We start from the raw sequence: 22,593 nt of genomic DNA on the forward strand, positions 1-22,593 counted from the left end.
TCTCTCTCTCTCTCTCTCTCTCTCTCTCTCTCATCTTAACCCCTTCTCTGACTGCCTGCCTATTGGTCTCAAACACACCCAGGTCACACAGCCGATAAACATTAAAGGAGAGGGTATGGCCTGGATAGGACCTCGTATCTTCTTTTCCCCATAGAGTGACCACAGACCTGGCCACAAACCACCCAGAAAGCTGAACACGGACACTATGTGTGGCCTAAGTGTTAGATGCAAACAGAACAACAGAGTGCTGTCTACTAGAAAAGGCTGGAAAGATGCACTGGGACTCTCGGGAGAGCCATCTCTTTAAACTAAAGCAAAGAAACACAGCCAGAACCTAAAACCACAGGAACAAAGCAGCTGGAGACAAAGAAAGTACATCCTGTAGGGAGCTGCTAACTGATGTAACTGTGATCCCAACAGCAGGCTGCTGAGAGATGAGCATTGAGATGCCCTACAGCTGCAAGCCCTGACCATGGAGAGCAGCATCCCACATCCACCACAGACCTGCGTGCCAAAATGAAGAAAACTACGTCTAGCCCATGCGCATTGCTGGGGTAGAAGGGTTTATATTGTAGGAGTCCAACAAAATTCAGTCATTTTTTTTCCTGGTTCTGACGGGGGGGGGGGTTCTCAACCTGTGGGTCATGACCCCTTTGAACAACCCTTTCACAGGGATCACATATCAAATATCCTGCATATCTGATATTTACATTGTGTTTCATAATAGTAGCAAGCTACAGTTATGAAGTAGCAATAAAAATAATCTTATGGTTGGGGGGAAGAGGGGGTCACAACATGAAGAGCTGTATTAAAGGTCATGGAATTAGGAAGGTGGAGAGCCACTGCTCTACCTGATGGCCTAGAAAATGTATAGTGGCTGGAGAGAACCACGGCATTGCTTGGCCACTTTTATTAGAATCTAGGTAATGTTAGAAGGATCACAGTGTATGTTTATTTTAGAAGTGCCTGGGCTCCTGCTCTTTCCAAGGTTTTATAACCAAGCGTTTCAGAGATGCTGAAGAAACCAAAGGCCAGGAGCAAGACCCAGCAGGCTCTGTGGGAAAGGGCTACCTCTCAGCTCTGCAGACTCCATCAGTGACATCTGTCCGTCAGAAAACCCACCTGGATGGCATCTGGACAGGTCTATTAGACCTGAGGCCACTTGAATGGACAGAAAAGGAACCAAACACTAGTCCTAAGATTGTTTTTATATTAGAGCTAAGAAATGGGTCTCATGGGCCAATGAGCTGGCGCAGCAGGTGAAGGTGCTTGCCGCCAAACCTGGTGGTTTGAGTTCAATCCCTAAGACTCGAAAGGTGGAAGGAGAGAACCAACTTCCAAAAGTTATCTTCTGACCCCCCACACATGAGCATTTGTGCATGTACATGTACATGTACACGTACACACACACACACACACACACACACACACACACACACACACACACACAATTTAAAAGCCCACATAGTTCCCAGGAGCTGAAGACGTAGTTCTTTGGCAGAGCTCTCGCCTCTCATGCATGAGCTTCTGGCTTCTATTCTTAGCCCCACATTTTAAAAAAAATGAAAAAACAAACAAACAAATAAAAACAAAAAACAGGCAGAGTGGTATACACCTACTATCCCAGCATGTAGGAGGTAGGGGAAAAAAGATCAGGAGTTCAAGGCCAGCCTTGGCTACATAATTTGTTAGTGAATTTGAGTCCAACTACAGGAAAGAGACCCTGACTTAAAAGAAAAAGTTTACAGACCCAGGAATTCTACAAACAATAGATCTGCTCTATTCATTAGCTCTTAGCCTAACAAAACAGTATCTCTAATACGCTTTCCTCAAAACTTTATTTTTTTTGGTTTTTTTGTTTGGTTTGGTTTGGTTTGGTGTGTTGTTGTTGTTGTTGTTGTTGTTGTTGAGACAGTCTCACTATGTAGCTCTGGCTATTCTGGAAATTCACTCTGTAGTAGACCAGCTACCCTCTAACTCATAAAAGTCCACCTGCCTCTCTCTCCCAAGTGCTGGCATTAAAGGCATACATCACTATGTCCTGCTATTTTCTCCCTAATGTTATTTTACAGATTCCATGTAGAGGCCTGCCTGATACTATTTAAGAAAAAGTGAAGAACTTCTGGCCTGGGGCGGAGCCAGTGGCACAGCATGTGCCTAGCATGCACAGGGACTTGGCTTCAGTCACCAGGACCATAGCAAGAAAGGAGAGAGGTTTCATGAAATGTCTGAGCTGCCACACAGGCTCATCGAGTGTCCAGACATCAACAGTTCTCAGTCAGTTCTCACTGTGGATTCCATGCTCACTGTGTTTAAGAGTCTGCTCTCAGACAGAAGCCATGGAAAACTTGGCCCCACATCTAATCTGTTATCAAATTTCTCCAGCCTACTTCTTATTAAGATACAAAGAATAAATTGAAAGTGACTAGGAGATGGGATCTTCTCTATGGAAACTGTAGACCATTATTTTAAAAGTCACTGAAAAGTCAGAGGACAACAATAAGGCAAACATGCAAGACATAGTTACTAACAACTTCCCCACATCCTCCTTCCGCAGACAGCACAGGTCTCGTCAGGAGTGTGGCAGACAGCTAGGAACCCAACTACAGGACCACGTTTAAGACGAGATGTACTCTGTTCCCATTCCAACTGTGGCCTGAACACGCATCACCCAAGCCAGAGTCCCTGTCCTCATCCCCTACCAATACAAATGGGCCTACAAAGCTATCGTTAAATCAAGTTCAGAATAGCCAGCAGGGTGTGCTTAAAGAGTTAAAGACGTGGGCTCAAAGTTTGGCTCAGTTGGTAGAGTGCTTGTCTAGTGTGTAGGAAGCAAGAGGCTCAATCCTCAACACGGCATCAAGTGGGAGTGGTGGTACCCACCTGCAATCCCAGCACTTGGGAAGTGGAGGCAGGAAGATCAGCAACTCAAGGTCATCCCCAGCTGCATAGTAAGTTTAAGGCTACATGAGACCCTATCTCAAAAAAAAAAAGTAAAATAACATGCAGTTCATCTTAGAACTGCTTCATTTTAGAAAAAATATGGAAACACTTCAAAGTAATTTAAGTCATGAAAATTCTTCTTTTGCTCTGTCATTCAGAAGTATGCTGCAAATGAAATGGGAGAAGCAAGGATGACAGGCAGCGCTTGGCCGTGCTGAAGGAAAATATGCGAAAGAAGAGCAAGATGGAGTGGAGGAAGAGAACGGAGGTGGATGGAGCCAAGGCATGTCAGCACAAGGCACGTGAGTGTCTTCTGTCCTCTGGACTCTGAGGTGAAGTTCTCCACTGACATCATCTCTGGGAATTTATCCTTAGGGAAAACTTTGTTTTAGGGAGGGGCTGATGTATCCCAGGTTGACCCAGAACTCACTACATCAACTATTAAATAGACTCAGTGATAACAAGGGTTGTGTATTCAGACTCCTTTTATTTACTCTAGAAACCATACACACATTAGTTGCCATAACGGTAGGCATTGTAACTGTGTCAGCAAGTTCCATACATTCTAAAAAGTAAAATATGATCTTATCTGTGATTTACTTCAAAGATGCATGTGTGAGCAGATCAATCAATTCAGGAATATGGCAAAACATTGACAACTCCTTGGTCTGTGCTGAGAACTGATGAGTGCTAATGTACTACTCTCTATGTGTCAGTGTGAGTACATGTTATGAGTGTGAACATGTGAGTGTGTGTCTATGAGAGCATCTGCGAGTGTGTAAGAGTATGTGAGTGTATGAGTGTGAGCATGCGTGTGAGAACATCTATGAGTGTGGAAGACTGTATGTGTGTGAGTGTATGAGAGAGAATGTAAGTGTGTACATGAGTGTGTGTACATGTGGGATGGGAGGGGTGTAGGCCAGAAGTCACCTCTGCTCTCATTCCTCAGGGTCTCCTTGTTTTCTGACACAGGGTCTCTGGGCTAGGAGCTCCCAGAATAGGCTAGGCTGGCCAGGCAGCACAGCTCAGGAATCTGTCTGTCTCTTCTACCCACACTAGCATTAACAGTCCAGCTATGGTTTTACATAGTTTCTGGGGGTTGATCTCAGGTCCTCGTGGCTGCCCAGCTAATCCTTTACTGACGGAGCCATCCCCCAGCCTTTAATATATCACTCTTCCTACTTTTCAATGTGGTTGAAAGTTTCCCTAAACGATGGCCTCACAGGATCTAAATGGAGAAACCAGTGGATCAAATGCACACAAGAGAAAATGGCTTCTAGCATCCAGCCCACAAGGTCCCACCTTCGAGGCAGGCGGGGCTGGCACCTAACCCACAGCTCCCTTACCTCAATCAGGGCTCCCTTCTCCCTGTCCTCGGATCGCTTGGTGCTGTCCAGTTCATCGTGCATTTCTGACAACTGGTCCTGCAGGTCTCTGATCTCAGTCTGGTGCTGTTCCCGCTCCATCTTCACTTGGAACAGCCTGACAGGGGACAACGGGAGGTCTGTCAGAGAGGCTTCTGGGGTCCTCCGTCCTCACCCAGTCTGACCACAGGCTTTCAGGCTGTCACATCATCACCTGTAGCCCCAAGAAGCCTCTTCAGGACTACAGTCTAATTTGGCCAAGATGTCAGATAAGAACTCAAACAAACGAAATGGGACAGATTTGAGGGGACATTTTCTACAAGAGACCATGAAGTACTAGAATCAGGACACAGAAAATAAAGAAATGATAGAAACCATGGAGAACCACGCAGTACGATAAAGCAGGAGAACCAGCAAGTTAATGGGCAATGTTGTCAGCTTGATTAAACTGAGAAGCACCTAAGAGGTTGGAAAGCACATCTCTTTGGGTGTGTTTGCAAAGCTGTTTCTGGAAAGAAAATTAGACCTTGATTTTAGAGTTCTTGCCACTAAGTTTCACAGGATAACAGAGCCTTGGAGCAATTTATCCTCTCCACAGGCTGAGCATACATACGGGTGAGGATGTATCACAAAGACCAGCCCATTCCAGAGAAAGGGCTCACGCTGGGATAGACTGTGAACCATATAGTCTAACACGTTTTGGAGGCTAGACCTAGGCTTCCAGAAACCTTAGTTCTTAGGTATCACACTCAAGGTTCCCAGTAGAAACCTCAGTCACTACGTATTAACCCTCAGAGCCCACTGTGTCTCACTCACTAGCCAGAAGATCCCCTGTTGGGGCTGAAGCTTTATAAGACACACTCAAGGTATACACGAGGGTTTAGTAATTGTTAACCTCCCTGCTTATGTATCCAGCTGCACAACTTTGTAAGAGGGAAAAAGGAAAGAGGTAAGTGGTGTGGACAAACACTTAGAGGGCTGGGAGGTTTGAAAAGGACAGCAACAGGTTCTAGCAACACGTGACTCAAGAAGGCAGGAAGGGGCGGAGCTCCAGCCGAACACTCACTCTTCCAAGTTCTTCCGCAGCTCTGCTTCACTTTCCTCCAGCCGTCTCTGCAGGGTGGCCGTCTCCTCCACTTGGCTCTGGTGCCGGACTCGCAGCTCTTCCAAGTCCTCTCTCATTCTTTCTCTCTCCTCCTTGATGTTCTGATGGTTCTAACACGAGTCAGTATGATTTTAAAATACCTCTGTTGTCTATCCATACTGAAACACCACCACCCACATCTCTGTGTCGTCTGTCGCTCTGTGTCAGGGTCTCACACAGCCCAGGCTAACAGCAAACTGGCCATGTAGGCAAGGATGATCGTGAACTCCTGATCTTTTTGCCTTCACTTCGAAAGTCCTGGGAGTTCAGGAGTGTACTACCATGCATGGGTTATGAGGCGCGGGGGCTGGAAACCAGGGTTTTGTGTGTGCTGAGCAAGCACTTTACCCAGTGAGCTGCATCCCCAGTCCAGAAGCCCACTTGTGAGCACTAATGGAATCCATACCCTTGTTCCTTCATTATTAAACAACTTAATCAAACCATGTAATTAAGGTTTAGTAGTTCCAGAAAGAATATGAAATATTCATACTTAGTGAATTGAACATTTTTAAAATAAAAACGCAAACACAGCTAGACCTCATTTTGCTGTTTATGTTACTTAAGTTTAAATGTCTTATGAAAGAACAACGCACGTAGTTTCCTAATGGACTACCTGTCTCTAGCAGGATTTCTCTTGCTCAAAGCCAACAGTGTCTGTATGCTATGTTGCTTTAAAAAATTCTTTGGCTAGCAGCCACCAAATTCAAAGGAATGTGCTCAGGGATGAGAGGAATGTTTCTTTTAGGGGGTGAAAATGACTTTCACCTCACCTGGACATCTCAGTGTGTTTTTTCAAAAAACCTTTATCAACCAAGGCAGAAATGGGGAAAAAAATAAGAGCCAGCTACCTTCATCTCCAGCTGCAGTTGCTGTTGTAGTTCAGAAACTTCTAGGATCAATTTGTTCTTCTGATCCAATAGATCGTTGCCTTCAGAGGGGGAATTCAGAGCCTACAATTAATTGCAAAGATATCCTTGATTACATGCATGAGATGCTTTCCTTCCCCTCCCCCACAGTAACATCCGGGCTAGAATGCATGACAGCACTGACCATGCTAAGACTCAAGCAAGCAGCAGCTTCTCAGAGCCCCTCCCCCACGGCGGACTGTGGCGCTCCCTCGGAGTTTATTTTACATCTCTTTTTGTTGTTGTTTTTTGAGACAGGGTTTCTCTGTATAGCCCTGGCTGTCCTGGAATTCACTCTGGAGACCAGGCTGGCCTCGAACTCAGAAACCCGATTGTCTCTACCTCCCAAGTGCTGGGATTAAAGGTGTGCGCCACCACTGCCTGGCTATTTTACATCTTTCGCCACAATCCACAGATTTCCAGCCTGATCAACACTTGAGGAAGGGGTGGATTTGTTGGACATCTTTCAGACATATTATGAACTATTGAGGTACTAAAAGTAGAACACATGTTTTCCCACTTGTGTGTACATGTGAAAGCCCAAGGACAACCTTAGCTGTGGTTCCTGAGGCACATTTAAAGAACAAACAAAGAAACACACACAAACAAACCAGTCTCACTGGCCTCAGGCTGCCTAAATAGGTTAGGGTGAGCCTTGGCATCTTCCTGTCTCTGCCTTCCCAGTGATGGAATTTGAGAAAAAAAAAAAAAAGGTGGATGGCAACTGAAGAAAGCTTCCAGTGTCGACCTCTGACCTCCACATGAACAAGTATACACACACATGAACAAGTAAACACAAACACACACACACACCAAGATAATGTACACTACCAAGAGCAAATCCCAGAGTGAACTGCGGGATTTAGATTATAATCATGTGTGCTAATATCTCCCCGTGCTTACAAATGTACCAGAGGAGCACAAAAGGGCAAGGGAAATTCCTGTTCTTTCTACTCAGTCCACTCTGAGCTTAAAATGGCTCTAAATACACCAAGTCCACAAGGCTGGGGATGTAACGCAGTAGTACATATAATTGCCTAGCATATGTGAGGCCCAGTGCTCAATTCCCATCGCCACAAAATAAAACCAACCAATGAGGATAATTTACTACTTTAATTCAAGAGGAAAACTAGTCCAATCAAAAGGACTGTGCAACTCACACTGAGTTAAGAAGCACCTAGGAGCCGGGCAGTGGTGGCGCATGCCTTTAATCCCAGCACTTGGGAGACAGAGGCAGGTGGATTTCTGAGTTCGAGGCCAGCCTAGTGTACAGAGTGAATTCCATGACAGCCAGGGCTACACAGAGAAACCCTGTCTCGGTAAACCAAAAAAAAAAAGAAGCACCTAGGAAATTAGATAGTATAAGCAAAAGATCAATCTTGGATTAGGGGTATTAGAAAACACCACAGAAAAAGCTATTTTAAAAAACACACCTTTTTGGTTTCCTAGATGGTTCCTAAACTATATTGAAAGCAAGGCAAGATCCCAAAAGTTCATCAGGAAAAAAAGGGTCTAAGAGAAGCCAATCAACGGCCACAGGTTGTGCTGAGCTGCGAAGATAATGGAGTCCAACTCAGCCAAAATAGACAAAGCCTGGTTAACATCTTGGTATTTACTTGACATCTGAGAAGGGACTATGCCACAGCAGGGAAAGTGAAAACGTAGTGAGACACACCCTCAAGCAAAGCCTAAAAAATTCAACACCCTTCCGTGGAAGATAAGACAATCCAGTACTTATGTGAGTTGCCATCTACTACCCAGCATGTAGTCAGGAAAATCCCAGACAGTTAAAGAAGCAGAAAAAAACTGACCAGTCATAGAGAAGCACAAGAGAAGGGAAGATAACCCAGACAGAAGACAAGAGACTCAGAAGAGAAGGAAGGCAAAGAGCTATAAACAATATTCCTAAACACGCAGAAAACTATGAACAAAATGGATCTTAAAAAAGGTTTCTCACACCAGTAAGAACCTAGAAACATGGCCAAATGGACATTTTAGAATGGCAACACAATGCCTTAAATTTAAGAACTCATTAGTTGGCTCTTAAAAGCCTGAGGGCTGGGGAGATGGCTCAGCAATTAATGCTTGCCTGTGCAAACAAGAGGATTCAAGCTTATATCCCCAGAACCCACGTGGATCCCAGATTAGCGGGTGGCTCACCTGTAATCCCAGCCTAGGAAAGGTGAAAACAAGACCCCAAGGGAGCTGCCTAGTAAAATGTGCCATACTAGTGAGTTCTGGGTTTGAAGAGAAACCCCCATAGAGTATGGTCAAAGAGGGCTCCAGGAAAATTCGCTACATCAAGTTCAGGGCCCCACACACATGCACATACATATACATACATGCACACCACAAACACACACGTGAGAAGAAAAAGATCATCCTTAAAGAAGGATGAAGAGGTTGTTTCACGACATTTTAAAAGAATAAGCCTTTAACCTTAAAAAAAAAAAAATAATAGACCCAGAAAACAAAGTCAATGAATTTGAAACATTAAGAGAAAAGTGCAGCATGGCTTTAATCCCAGCACTCAGGAAGCAGAGGCAAGTAGATTGTATGGAGTTTGAGGCCAGTTCCAGAACAGCCAGAGCTGCATAGTGAGACATTGTCTCAAAAAAACTGAGAGAGGAGAGAGCGCATGAGAGAGAATATCCAGAATATCTGGTATGCCAAATGAAACCACAGACACACACACACACACACACAGAGAGAGAGAGAGAGAGAGAGAGAGAGATACTCATGCAGACACACACAGAACAAGAGAGACCATAAAAAAATTAAAATACATGCAACTGAACTCTGAGGACATCAGAATGTGATAGCAATATTCAAAACAAGTGGCCAGGGTGCTTCACATATGATGAGCACCAGAGACCTGTGAAGTCAAGAGCTCAGGCTGAACACAGCAAAAGCACACTCAGGCACACTACACTTCCAATAGTGGAAGACCAAAGAGTCAAAGCAGCGAGAGAGAAAAAAATGCATTGCTTTCGGAGGAACAATACTAAGAACACTGCCTGCTTTCCAGGGAACCCGTGGGAGACAAAGAACCAATGTGTCACTGAAGTTATCAGATAAAACAATGCTTCCCGAGCTAGAGAGCCTCGAACACAGGGATGGACAAAGGGCCATCCGAGGAAGCACAGAGAGCCCACTGCCAGCAGAAAAGACAACAGGACAGACTAGAGCGGTTCCCCGGGGTGGAAGAAAACAGCCTTAGGTAAAGAACACAGACACACACCAAGAATGAATGCAAACCAAAATGAAAGGCACGGGAGATACAGGAGAAGCAGAGGGCGAAAATGGATGGGAGACAGTCCATGCTTCTGTAGGAGCCCAGCCGCATGATGAGAAGCATCCTGAACAGAAGGATATGCAGATCCAGTGTAACCTCTGACAAGAGTCCTGGTTTTTCTCTCTCTTCTCCTTGCTTTTTTGTTAAAGTTTCATTCCTGTTATTAATTTAATTATGTCTATGTGATGTGTGGTGCACATGTGTACATGTGTGCACATATGTTTCCAGAGCCAGGGTGTCTGATCCCCTGGAGCTGAAGTTGCAGTGTGAACCACATGACTTACGTGCTAAGAACCAAGCTTACATAGTTCCTCTACAGGAACCCACTATTTACCCATCTCCCCAGCTCTGCCTACCCCACCCCCACTTCTGGAAAATCTAGCATTTGTATGGAAAGGTGAGAGACTTAGAATAGCCAACTTGAAGAAAACATATAAAGTCAGAAGACAGACATTACCAGATTTTAGAGCTCATGCTAAAGATACTGTACTTCAATCTGTAGGGACATACAGTCATAGAATCCATGCAGCAGAACAGAGGGTGCTAGTCAGGGTCTAACACCCAGGCCTTGCATCCAACACACTGGCTAACTGTTCCATTACTTCTTAAAACAGAAAAACTTCTGCCTACTTTGTGACCTAGAACTTCACTTGTGCTTATACACCAGAGAAAGTATGGGCGAGTGTCCATTATAATGAGTGTACGTACAATCATGTTCAGTGTCCACTGTAGCTTTATCACTAAGAGTCCCAAGCTAGAAATATTCACCAGAAATATACTAACTACACACACACACACACACACACACACACACACATACACACACACACTAGTATATAATACAATAAGTGGATGTCACTGATACAATACTGAAGAAATAAAACTATAGAGACAATAATCAGGTAACCTACTGATATGAAATTTAAGGAAAACTAATCTAGGCTATCAGTGTCACAATAGGATTACCTCAAGAAGGAGGACTTGCTTGATAGAGGAGGAGTACACAGGGTAACTCCCAGGTGAGGAGAGCACCCTCCTGGGTGAGGGGAGCACCCTGGCTGCGATTGGAGTAGGATTTGCACAGATGCAAACCTGTGTCAAAAACCCAGCAAACTACACAGTTATGATTCATGCATTTTACTCTAAGTTTGATCCCAATAAGCAAGCAAAAAAGTATTTTTTGAAGAAACACCTGTTGGGTGAAGTTCTCTGGGAGCCTGTGTCTGCATGCACCTGGACCCTCTATTTCTAACCCTCCCTTGTCCTGGGGGGGCTAATGCTCTAGGACTGCCAGGCAGACTTTCATCCCCCACCTTCAGCATAGACCTGTCAGCAAATGCAAATAAATGCATTTGGGCCAACCTGGCTCTCTCTATCTAATCCCTGCCTTTCCACCAAGAAGAGGGGCCAGATTAAATAGTTGGTCTGGAGGTATCATGTCTGATCTGAGTGTGAATCTCGGGGGGGCTCTTATTTCTTTTCTACCGTGGAAGTGATAACAGGATGAAGCTCTCAAGGGGAATTGGCTAAAATCCTACAGCTAAGTGGCAAGGCGAAGAGATAAAAGCAGGAACCTAAGCTATAAGATGCAAGAGTCTTGGCTCGAAAGCTGCTGATCCCAGGTGTGGGTTGTGTATCATAAGCAGGGAAGAGGCCCTTCTCACCAACTGCAGGGACCTGCGGGGACTAGGGGAGAGCCCCACAGCACATCACAGGAGTGGCAAGCTGTCCCAGTGGAATGACAGCAGTCCCACTTAGAATCTAAATCCAGCACAGTGGGAAAGATCACATACTGAGGAAAGGAAGGGAGAGGGAAACAGGGAAGGAGAAGAAACAAAAAGAAAGAAAAACAAAAACAAAATCCCTATCTGCTTTGCTGGTTCCAAGATGGTCTCAGTCCATAGAGAAAACACTCTAACAGTGTCTCCTAGGGAATCACTTAACATTCCCCCTCCCAAAAGATAAAACTCCAAAGGGTTGCCAGCGAAGAATCAGATTCAGAACATAAGAAGGGCAGGGAGAGAAACTCTGGCAATTAAAGTCAGACACTGTGTAGTGCCAGAGATCCCACCCTCCCCACTCCTGCCAGCGGGGCTTCTTAACTAATCTTCTCACTAGTAGCAACAAAGGGAGTGACTTTTGTAATGTAATAGCACATGAGTCTGTCTGAGATCCATTCCTGGATGCAATGGGGTTGGTAAAGTACTTGCCAGGGTGTAGATGAGGCCCAGGTTTCCATCCCCAGCACCATATAACTGGATGAGGTAGTACACACCTATAGTCCCAGCACTCCTGAGCTGGGAGCAAGAGAATCACAAGTTCTAGGCCAGCTTTAGCAATGAGACCTTCTCAAAAGAAAATAAAAATGGAGACGTCCTATCTTGCTCTTCCCAGACTACCACATACAATTACCTCAAGAAACATAAGCATGGCAAACTCACAGTGCTTAATATTGTCTGTGCCATTCTTTCAACATAGAACACCTGCTTTCCTGCCTTCTCACAAAGAATGCTCTGACCTTAGACATCTCATTTGCAAGGAGGGATACACTGACTTCCCCAGTTCCGGCTGACTGTCCCAAGTCCATAATCCATAGTAATACAATCTTAATATCAAGTCTAAAGGCTATGTCCTCCCCAGAACATGCAAGCAAATAAAAGGCAAGAATAGTAGATGTGATTTGAATTTAAATGCTTTCTCAAAATATATTAAATTGATATTAAGAGATAGGAGACCATCAATCTCAGCAGCACTCCAGAGGCACAGGCAGGCAGGCAGATCTCCGTGAGCTATCAGAGAGAAGGATTGGGTGTGAAAAACAACTGAAATTATATACATATAAATATATTCTACTATACTAATATACTAAAATATGTTCATATACATATACATGTATATGTATACACACACACACACACACACACACACACATATATATATATATATGAAACTGCCAAAGAATATTATTTTAATGAAAAGAAAATTTAGGTACAACTTCTGAAAGCTGTGTATAAGCAAACTGTAAGTTCCCAAATTGTAAGTCCCTAAGTCAGGATTCCGATAGTACATGTATACATATGCATACACACGGACACCTCCACCACCCTCACCCTCACAGCATAGTCACAGACATGCCGGGTGCTAGAGAAGACAGTAGCCAATGTACAAACGTATTCTGTTTCTACAGCAGGTCGTGGCACCTTCACCATGAGTTTCTAAGACACAGAGCCCAGAGGTGATTTGTTTTCCTAGCTTTCTGCATGAAAAGAAGTTTGTGCTCATGTTTCTGTGTGTGGCCAGTGTTGAACTTTCCACACCTACCATGTCGACACTTAAGTTTGGGGTTTCAGGGTATCTTGGATTAGGACGTTTAACCTGTGTTTAAAGCCCTGCTGTTTGTCTGAGGCACAGCTTGCTGCTTGAGAGGGAATCCCACTTACTGTGCCAACAGACAGCTGAAGAAACCAGTCCCTCTGCACAGTTCACGTTCAACACGCTCTGCAAAATACAAAAACTACAACTTACTTGATTGTTTCCTTGGGCGCTCCCTGCTGCTCTGGACTTCAAAGTCTGGATTTTCTCAAAGACCAGGTTCACCTTCCTTTTGGTGGCATCCTCGTTGTCTGTGCCTCTGTGGAGCAGCAGCAGAGAGGTCGTTAAGGGAGCCAGCCTCAAAATGTCCCAAATGCCTGCACACTCACATGGCAAGCCCCAGCCAGCAACCTGAGTAAACTGAGGCTTCAGATGAACCCAATGTTTGATGGGCAGGAGGGAGGGGCAATACTATTCAACCTCAGACATAGATGTTCATGTCCAAAGAGCTGAGCATGACAGATGCCTAGTCACAATCAAGGGTTATGAAAATAGAGTAAGCTGCTGCTTGACTCGATGATCATATCTGCTCCAAAAGGAATTACACACACCCCCACTCAAGCATCTTTCACTTATTAAGCCTATGTTTAGGAAAAGGACGCCCCGATGCCAAGACTGCCCAACAGCAGCCCTTTGTCAGATCGTTTTACCACACTCCTGGCAATTAAGGGATTTAAAATAAATTCTTTAAACAGGCACCTGTCACTAACTTCCGTCTCACCTGTCTCTCAGCAAATCAAATGAGAAAGAAAGGGAAGAGAGGGGAAAGGTGGGCCAGGGGGATGAAGAAGCCCAGAGGACGGGGAGGAGGGGGAGAGGAAAGGAGGAAAGAGAGGAGGGGGTGCGTGAGGGAAGGGAAGGAAAAGGACTTTAGAAACCACGAGTTCCTCTACCTTAATTTTACAGGGTAAAGCCCTTCCCGGGCAGTATTTTAAAACCCTGTGGTCATTTTTAAGCCCTTGGGTTGTATTTTGAACCCACTTTGTCAGCTCTGTCATGCTGACAAGTCACTCATAAATCACAGAAGACAAACAGCCAGTGTTGGCAGCTGCCATCTCAGGTGCAGATCTTAAGTTCCTCTCACTGCAGAGCCTCCGTCTGCCTGATTGGGCAGAGAACCCAAGTGGCTGGGACCAAGTCTCCCAAGATAAGCAGGGCAAACACTGCTCTCAGATGCTTCACATGCTTAACAATCCTGGAAGCCCAGGCTCGGACCAGGCCTCCCTCTGGGAGAAAGGACAAGCTTCCATTTGTAACTTCCAATAAGGGAGGACAGACACTTCTGAGGCCTGGAAGACCTCAAGGTGGGGCTGAGCCAGCTCAACATTGACTGACAGATCTCCCCATCTCTGAACTTGTTTTGATGCAATAAAGGTCCTTTTTAAAACACTGATTTAAGGCAAAGGGCATGAATCAGGGAGTTAGCTCCTGAGTTTGGATCCAGGCACACTCATAAGAGCTGCCCCAGTGTTTGGAGGCAGAGATCGGCAGATTCCAGTTCCTTGCTGGCTACCCAGGTTAGCAGAAAGTCGGAGTTCCAGGTTCAGTGAGAGATCTTATCTCAGAAGAATCAAGATGGAGGTGATAGAGGATAACTGGCTTTGACCTCTGACCCTCCCTCCGATGGGCACGAATGTTGAATGTACCTGTACACACATATGCATACATCATGGCCACACACATACACAAATACAGCATCTCTATATTTTTGTAATTGTCTTATGCCCTTGCCTGTCCCCTACACCTCATTTGAAACTGCATCCATAGAGACGGAGTCCTCAAATGGCTCAGGAAATAAAAGTTAAATATAAGGCCTCAAATACGAGTCAAGAGCCCCGCTAGAAAGAGCAATGACTTTGCTCTTTGAGGAAAAGCACCCACCCTTCTTTGAGGTAATTGTAAAGGATCTGCTTGGCCGTCTCCTCGTTGGTTTGTTGTGTGAGCTCCTGCTGGCCCTTTAAGAGATCTGGTGTGGCCTGGAACACAGTAAAGCGGTTATTAGACCAGGAGGGTGACACTCCCAGGAAGATAGCAACAACCTTGAAGCAAAGGCTTCTAGCATGCTCCTTTCTGAAATCAATTCGTCTGGTCCTCAGCCCAGCAGCTGTGAGCTCCTCCTAGGCTGACGGACTTCACATGCCCTAGATTTCCTCAGTGGCAGCTGAAGATTAATAGCAATACCTTCACACAGCTGGTGCCATGCTACAATGTCATAACACTTGGAGCCCATCAGCCTTATCACTGTTTTATTACTGTTATTTTTTTTTTTTTACTACTACTGTCAAAACATTCAATGTACCACTTAGAATCTATCACTTTGTAATTGAGCTAAATTAGGATTAACCTAATTTTTCAGACTAGAAACCAACCCAGTCACCTACATGGACACAAACCTAACCTCAGAACCTATGTGTTAAAACTCATTCTATATACATCTAGATGTCACACCCTTAAAGAGAAATGGCTCTTTCTGTACTGTTCAACAGTACAGAAAGTGCAGAAAGTGTAGGACTCAGAATAACCTAGAAAACTATTCCATTGGCAGCGGGACATAATCTGAGGGTGGTGGTGGTGGTGGTGGTGGTGGTGGTGTGGTGGTGGTGATGGTGATGATAACGCAAAATGTGCAAGGGCTTGGGAAATGGCTCAGTTGGTAAAGCACTTGACCTGAAAGCATGAGGTTCTGAGTTTGACCCCCCCAGCACACAGGTAAAAACCAGGCACTGGATATGACTGACGTCCCAGCACTGGGCAGGTAGAGACAAGTGTAGCTGCATCAGTGAGCTCCAGGTTCAGTGAGAGATCCCATCTCAAAAACTAAGGTGGAGGGTGACAGAGGAAGACACACTCAATGCCAACCGATGGCCTGCACACTTATGTATGGGTACATATAGGCAAATGTGCACTTACACACACACACAAAATCATCAACTGTACAGTCACTGATTCAAGACTTGGGACACTCATTCCTGGGCACACTACGCCACTTTGAAAAGGGAAAACCACAAGTGTTACCTGAGTACTAGAGTCGGAAGGAAATGTCTTCGCTGAGATTTTCTTGGCACCAGAGTCAGATGTGGCAGCCACCGCCCGGTTCTGTAACATCAACGTGGCAGTGGCTATTTTGATTTCTTCCTCTTTTTTATTCTGTGCCGGAAGGGAGGGGGCACATGCCCCTATGCTTTCCTGACTTCCTTTGTTCAGAACTTTCCCATCTTTGTTCTGCAGGGAAGGCTTGGGGTGGGCACCTGGCGTGCCCTGAAGGGCGCCCTGCAGCTTTGCGAGGGAGCTGCTGGCACAGTGCTTACCACGGTGCTCCTGGGCCACTGACCTCTGCGGGAAGACCTGGGATGGCCGAAGGAGGTGCTCGCTAGACTTGCCCAGATTCCTGCTGAACTCTGTGAGGTATTCTGTGTTTCCCTGGAGACCAAACGGAAAGGCACTATCTACACTTCGGGATCTTTTCCTGTCGTCCGGATTGATCCTGTTTCTCTTCCCAGACCTTCCTCTTCTCTGGAGGCCAGGCTTTTGGTCAAATTTTTCAATTAACTGGTCCACACCAGGAATTGAGCAGGTGTCGATATCCCGCCCAGTTCCTGGCAAGAAGGGAATATACCTTCTGTTTTCATGGCGGTTGACGCTGTCAGCGTGGATGGCACATTCCTGATCATCAAGTAAAAATTTGTACAAGGAAGTGGCTGACGTGGGAGTCGTGGATGATGAGGAGGACCTGCGTGACTGGGCTCCATCCAGGATGGGGCCTGCGGAATCTTGTCGCCGGAAGGGTAGTACATCTGGCCTACTTTTCTTGCTTTCAGAGTAGGTCTGTGGGCTGGGGGCAGTCGGGGATTTCCGTCGAGGGGAAAGGGTCTCTTCTCCCACCCCATCCTTGGCGCACCTCTGAACGTTCACGCACACTGAGGTCTGCTTCTGGGGGTCTTCTATGACCACTGAGCTGCAGAGACGGATCGCTGTCATGTTGGTCTTGGCAAAATCTTCCGAAGTAGGGCTGCTGGGCTGGGAACTGCAGGGTTTGGGAAAGCAGTTCCGGGACTTCTTACAGTTGGTCCCTTCCTCTGTTGCATTTCTCAGCCATGGACTCTCGGGAGGGTGATGATGTTTCTTTGAGTTCACCTCATTCTTTTCTGGGTCATATGGCTGCAGAAGCTCCGGGTGCCTCTGGAAGTTGAGCACGTGGGGTAGTTTCGTGGGCCTGTCTTTGCGTTCTAGAACGCCGTTCCTGCCCTCGTGGAGGGAGAACTGCTTCTGGCCTCTTATCGGGCTGGTTTGCAGGTACGGGTTTTCTGGAAGCTGCAGTTCCTCTGGAGTGTTCTCCTTCAGCACGGTTCCGTTGCTTGGATGTAGGGACATGTTATTTATCATGGAAGATGGAAATGATTGCCCGTTTTCTGGGAAAGGTGTGCCTGCTAGACATCGTTCAGTGTTATTCAGGACTATGTAAGGGTGGCCATCAATTCCCTGGACCCGGATACTGACACCATAGGAGCCTGCCTTTGAGGGCTGGGAATTCCTTGGCTTTGGAGTGTCATCACTGGCGAGTCTCAGGTGGACCCCGTACTCCTGCTGTACGTGTTGGTATTCGCCAAAATACAGCTCCATGGTTCGCTGTCCCAGCTGGCAGGAGGAAAGAGGACATTACATTAGAATCACATCTGTTTAGGCAAAAGTCTGGGATAATTATAAGGGGGAGATGTCAGAGTTCAAAGCCAGCTGAACGCTCTTTAGAGACTTTAGAACCCATGACTGAGCACTGCCCGGCCCTACACTCCTTTCTGGATGCCCTTGAGCCCTTGTGACGCTGGCTTGCCAGCATTGGCTACAATCCTGCCCTGAGGGCAGTCTCTGGTGTAATGACCTCGACTCTGGCAGAACTCAGCTCTGGTTTCCAGCCATTCTGGTCATTTTTTCCCTTAGTAGGTTTCCTCACACTTTATCCTATTTATCTTTAACAGAGAGGGTGTTCTGGTTGCCAGCCATTAAGAGCAAGGTACTTTTCCATGAAAACAGTTAAGAGTTAAGGAAATCTGAGGCTCATCCTCATCCCTTCTTCTGCCAATTTTCCCCTCAAAATGCCATCAACCCTTTCTTTTTTTTTTTCCTTTTTCTTTTTTTTTTTTTTGTTGTTGTTTTTGGGTTTTTTTGTTTTTTCCAGACAGGGTTTCTCTGTATAGTTCTGGCTGTCCTGGAACTCACTCTGTAGACTGCCATCAGCCCTTTCTAAGGCGCATCTGGCTTTAAAATCTTTTACTTATCTTGTGCATGCATATGTGTGCACACACGTGTAGATGCATGTGTGCCACAGTAAGCATGTGACCAGAAGACAACAGGCAGAAGTCAGTTCTCACCTTCTACTACTTAGACCCCAGGTGACCAGGATTGACCGCAAGCTCCTTACCCCATCCAGCCACCCACCTCTATCCAATTGCTTCTGTGCTTCCTTCCATTCCCAGCTCTTGCTACTAAATATACACGAATATTTTAGTTGTTTCCTTAAAAGAAAGATTAGTTCTTGGGACTGGAGAGATGTCTCAGTGACGAAGAATGTGTACTACTCTTACAGGATCCAGCAACCATGTCAGGAGACTCATAACCACCTGTAACTGGAGCTGGAGCAGCAGCCCAATACCTTCCTCTGGACTCTAAGGGCACCACACTCACAACGTGTACAAACCTAGAAACATAGCTCCTCTTGGGAAAAGCCCCCTCGCTGGCCACCCCAACTACAAGGGAAGATTGGGAAATAAAGTCTTTAAAACTGTTGTCATTCCACTGCTGGGCTATTGGTGTCCTGTGACCTAGCAGAAGACACTGGGAGGCCCCAGCTGCCATGGGTCCCTCTCATTCCACGAACCACTTGCTCCAGATCCATTTGTTTTCCCTGATGCTGCTGGAGTCAGGGTGAGGTGCAGAAGAAACCCAGCCCTGTCTCCAGGGTGTTGAGAACACTCTGAGGGCTAACTGCTCCATTTCTCCAAGTCCTTATGCGATTCCCTGCATGCTGGCCCTTCTCCCCTGCATCTCTAATCTAGGGCTGCATCTCACAGCCAGTGGGCCGGCAGCATGCTGCAGGCACGTGGGCCTTCCTTCTGCTGTGCAAGGCCTGCCCCTCCCTTGGTCTTGGCACCACTCTAACTTCTCCACCCACATTCTTCAGACGGTGTGGGTCTCCATGTGTTGATTCCTTCACTATCAGGAGAGCTGAGGAAAGGAGACAAACCTGTGAACTTAACTGGATAGTTTTTTACTACATTCATTTAATGTATCTAGTATGTTTATGCTTATGAGTGTGTGAGCACATGCCCACATGCCATGACACATATATGAAAGTCGGAGAAAAATGTATTCCTTCCTTATACTAACTATTTAGGTTGCGGGTTCATGATCAGGTCATCAGGCTTGGCAACAAGTAAATACCTACTGGGTCATCTTGCCTGCCCTGGCTTGATAATTTTAGTGATAATTGACTGTTTCAAAATTAGTAGCATATACTAATTACACATAGTAGGCTTCGTTATGACATTCTCATACATGTCTATGTTTTCCCTGTGGTTACCCTCATTAACCTCTCATGTCTCCCTGAAGCCAACACACATCCTCCTCCCAAACAGTCTCCCTTTTAGGTGTGTGTGTGGTGTGTGTGTATGTGTGTGTTGTGTGTGTGGGGTGTGTGTGTGTGTGTGTGTGTGTGTGTGTATGTGTGTGTTGTATGTGTGTATGTGTGTGTTGTTGTATGTGTATGTGTATGTATATGCATGTGTGCGTGCGTGTGTGTGCGTGTGTGTTGTGTATGTGTGTGTGCATGTGTGCGTGTATGTGTGTGTGCATGTGTGTATGTGTGTTGTGTGTGTGCATGTGTGTGTGCATGCGTGTGTGTGTATGTGTGCATGCGTGTGTGTGTATGTGTGTGTTGTATGTGTGTGGGGGTGTGTGTGTGGGTGTGTGTATGTGTGTGTTGTGTGTGTGTATGTGTATGTTGTATGTGTATGTATATGCATGTGTGCGTGCGTGTGTGTGCGCGTGTGTGTTGTGTATGTGTGTGTGCATGTGTGCATGTATGTGTGTGTGCATGTGTGTATGTGTGTTGTGTGTGTGCATGTGTGTATGTGTGTGTTGTGTGTGTATGTGTGTGTTGTATGTATGTGTATATATGTGCGTGTGTGTTGTGTATGTGTGTGCATGTGTGTGTATGTATGTTGTGTGCATGTGCATGTGTGCATGCGAGTGTGTGCGCATGTGCGCGCACGTGTGTGCGTGTGTGTATGTGTGTTGTGTGCATGTGCATGTGTGTGTGTGCGTGCGTGGGGGGGTATGTATGTGTGTGTCGTGTGTGTAGGTCCCAATGGTTTGAATTAGGCCAGCTTATAGGAAGGGCTGCTGGTGTCTTGGAACAGAACAGGTGGGCAGGAAGGATGTATTCTAAAACTGGAGACCTTGCTTAGAGCCATGAAGCAATGCATGACGGACAGTACCAAACTCACCAGTCACATCTTGACCCCTTTTTGCAGCAGCATCATGGGATTCTCCTCCTATTTTTAAAAGTCCATTACAAATATTCTGTGAATAGTGCTGGGGACCAAACCCAGGGCCTTCCAGGTGCTAAGTAAACACTCTACCACTGAGTGTACCTCATCCCTGTGGCTTTTTAAAGATTCTCTACAAATGAACTCATCCACTGGGCTTCTGTTCTTGTGCTCTATTTACCAACCAGAGATTCTTTTTATTCACCAATACCCTCCTCTTGTGCTCATGCTGACTCAATGAAAAAAAAATTCTTCTATTTATTAACGAGAAGCTTAGTTGGCTTTTAAGAGTCCTTTGCCACGGTTACTATGATCAACACTAGTTACACTTCAGTCTTTGAATATGACCAACAGGGTTTATTCCCACCTCAGCTCCAGGTTGGTAAAGCGATCCTCACATCTGAATTTCATGAACCATCATCCACAGTTCACATTCACAGCAAACCTTACCCCGACATTTTCTCAAAATGATATTTCTCAGCTGGGTGCCTTAAGCAAATGTAGATTTCCTACCCAATCAAAGTATAAACAGTGAATTAATGAATGAATGCATCTAAGGACAGCTGTTCTCCACTTCCGGGCATCAGGCCTAACACACATCACAGACACATTTGCCCCATCAGGCAGCCCCACAAAGGGTTTACATAATTTGGCAGTAAATGCTGATCAATTGCCAGGATGCAACATTGTAGCACTTTGGCAAATAAAAGTGGTGTTTTGGAGTGGAAATAAGGCTTTCTGAAAAGGCTGCTAAGTGATGATAATAGCTTTCGTTAGTGAGATCTATGGGTATGTATGTGGGAACAAAGACTCAACTCTTGGCAGAGCTCAAAACACATGCCACATGGCGACGTGTCCTCTCTCTGGGCCGTCACACATGATCAGCAAGCATGGATAGTCATATAAGGCTGATGCATGTGTCCCCACCTCTCCACTCTAACTCCCTGTGCTCTTGCCAGGCACACCAGAGGGCATTCTGGCTCCTGAGAGAGGGCAGCCCGACCACCATAAATCTTATTTCAGCTTCCTTTCCCAGGATAACGATGCCCAAGCATTCAGCATGGTACCTGGTGCCAGAGTTCAGGGGACTCTGTTTGCTTTGTGTGGATAATTCCACTTTGCTGGAAGAGTTATTTAAAATAGCAACTAAGAGGAAGGTGGAAAGCTAAGGAGGCTAGTACACCTTTGAGCAAGTCCAGGAAATAAAAAGTGAGCCATGAACCAAAAAGTAATTTCCCCCGAGTGTGATGCTCTGGCTGGCTGTCTGAGGGAAGCCGCTGCCAGGCTAATAAGGAATGAGCTAAAACTTCAAATGACAACACGTTTACTCCTAAAGGGCATGCCTGAAGGGCCGGTGGGAAGGCAGGATTTTGTGGGGGGATTTCCACACTAGAACGTCCACTGAAAGGGAGGCCGAAGAGCTTGCTCAATCAGTAAAGTACCTGCCACACAAGCACGAGGACCTGGGTTCAACCCTCAGAACCTACATTAAAGAAAAAAGAATCTGAGGAGAAGGATGGCCTGAGCTTGTGATCCCAGTGCTGGGGAGACAGAGACAAGTAGATCCCCAGAGTTTGATGGCCAGAACTGGTGAATCCCAAGACAGCGAAATATCCCTGAATTGGAAAACAGGTAGGTGGCACCTGAGGAATCACACCCAAAGTTGTCCCTGGGCTCCTCATGTATATGCACATACACATGCACACACACACACTGAAAAATAAGAGTGAGACACTGGAAGCCTAAGATGAACAAAATGCACATCCATGTCAACATGTCCCCAAATTGTACTTAAGAAAGAAAAGCTATGGCCTTTCTTTTTTTGTTTTTTTCAAGACAGGGTTTCTCTGTGTAGCCCTGGTTGCCCTGAAACTCACTCTGTAGACCAGGCTGGCCTCCAACTCAGAAGTTTGCCTGTCTCTGTCTCCCAAGTGCTGAGATTAAAGGCATGCACCACCACTGCCTGGTAGAACCAGGCCTTTCTTTTTTTGATTTTTTGTTGTTGGTTTTTTTTTTTTTTTTTTTTTTT

The 22,593-nt window shown here is 45.8% G+C and overlaps 1 protein-coding gene across 1 annotated transcript in view; it reads right to left on the reverse strand.

Moving 5' to 3' along the window:
* The window catches only part of Cgnl1 (cingulin like 1), a 156,730-nt gene that overhangs the window by 91,011 nt on the left and 43,126 nt on the right, over nt 1–22,593 (reverse strand). Inside the window, exons 2-7 of the mRNA XM_031344064.1 lie at nt 16,039–17,658; nt 14,905–14,999; nt 13,177–13,282; nt 6,300–6,401; nt 5,374–5,522; nt 4,290–4,425 (exon numbers count right to left, since the gene is read on the reverse strand). Of these exons, the coding sequence (XP_031199924.1) occupies nt 4,290–4,425; nt 5,374–5,522; nt 6,300–6,401; nt 13,177–13,282; nt 14,905–14,999; nt 16,039–17,643 (2,193 nt within the window). The 5' untranslated portion in view covers nt 17,644–17,658. The remainder of the gene's footprint in view (nt 1–4,289; nt 4,426–5,373; nt 5,523–6,299; nt 6,402–13,176; nt 13,283–14,904; nt 15,000–16,038; nt 17,659–22,593) is intronic.

This window comes from Mastomys coucha, unplaced genomic scaffold (genome assembly GCF_008632895.1).
Source record: "Mastomys coucha isolate ucsf_1 unplaced genomic scaffold, UCSF_Mcou_1 pScaffold23, whole genome shotgun sequence".
In the NCBI taxonomy this organism is placed as follows: Eukaryota; Metazoa; Chordata; class Mammalia; order Rodentia; family Muridae; genus Mastomys; species Mastomys coucha.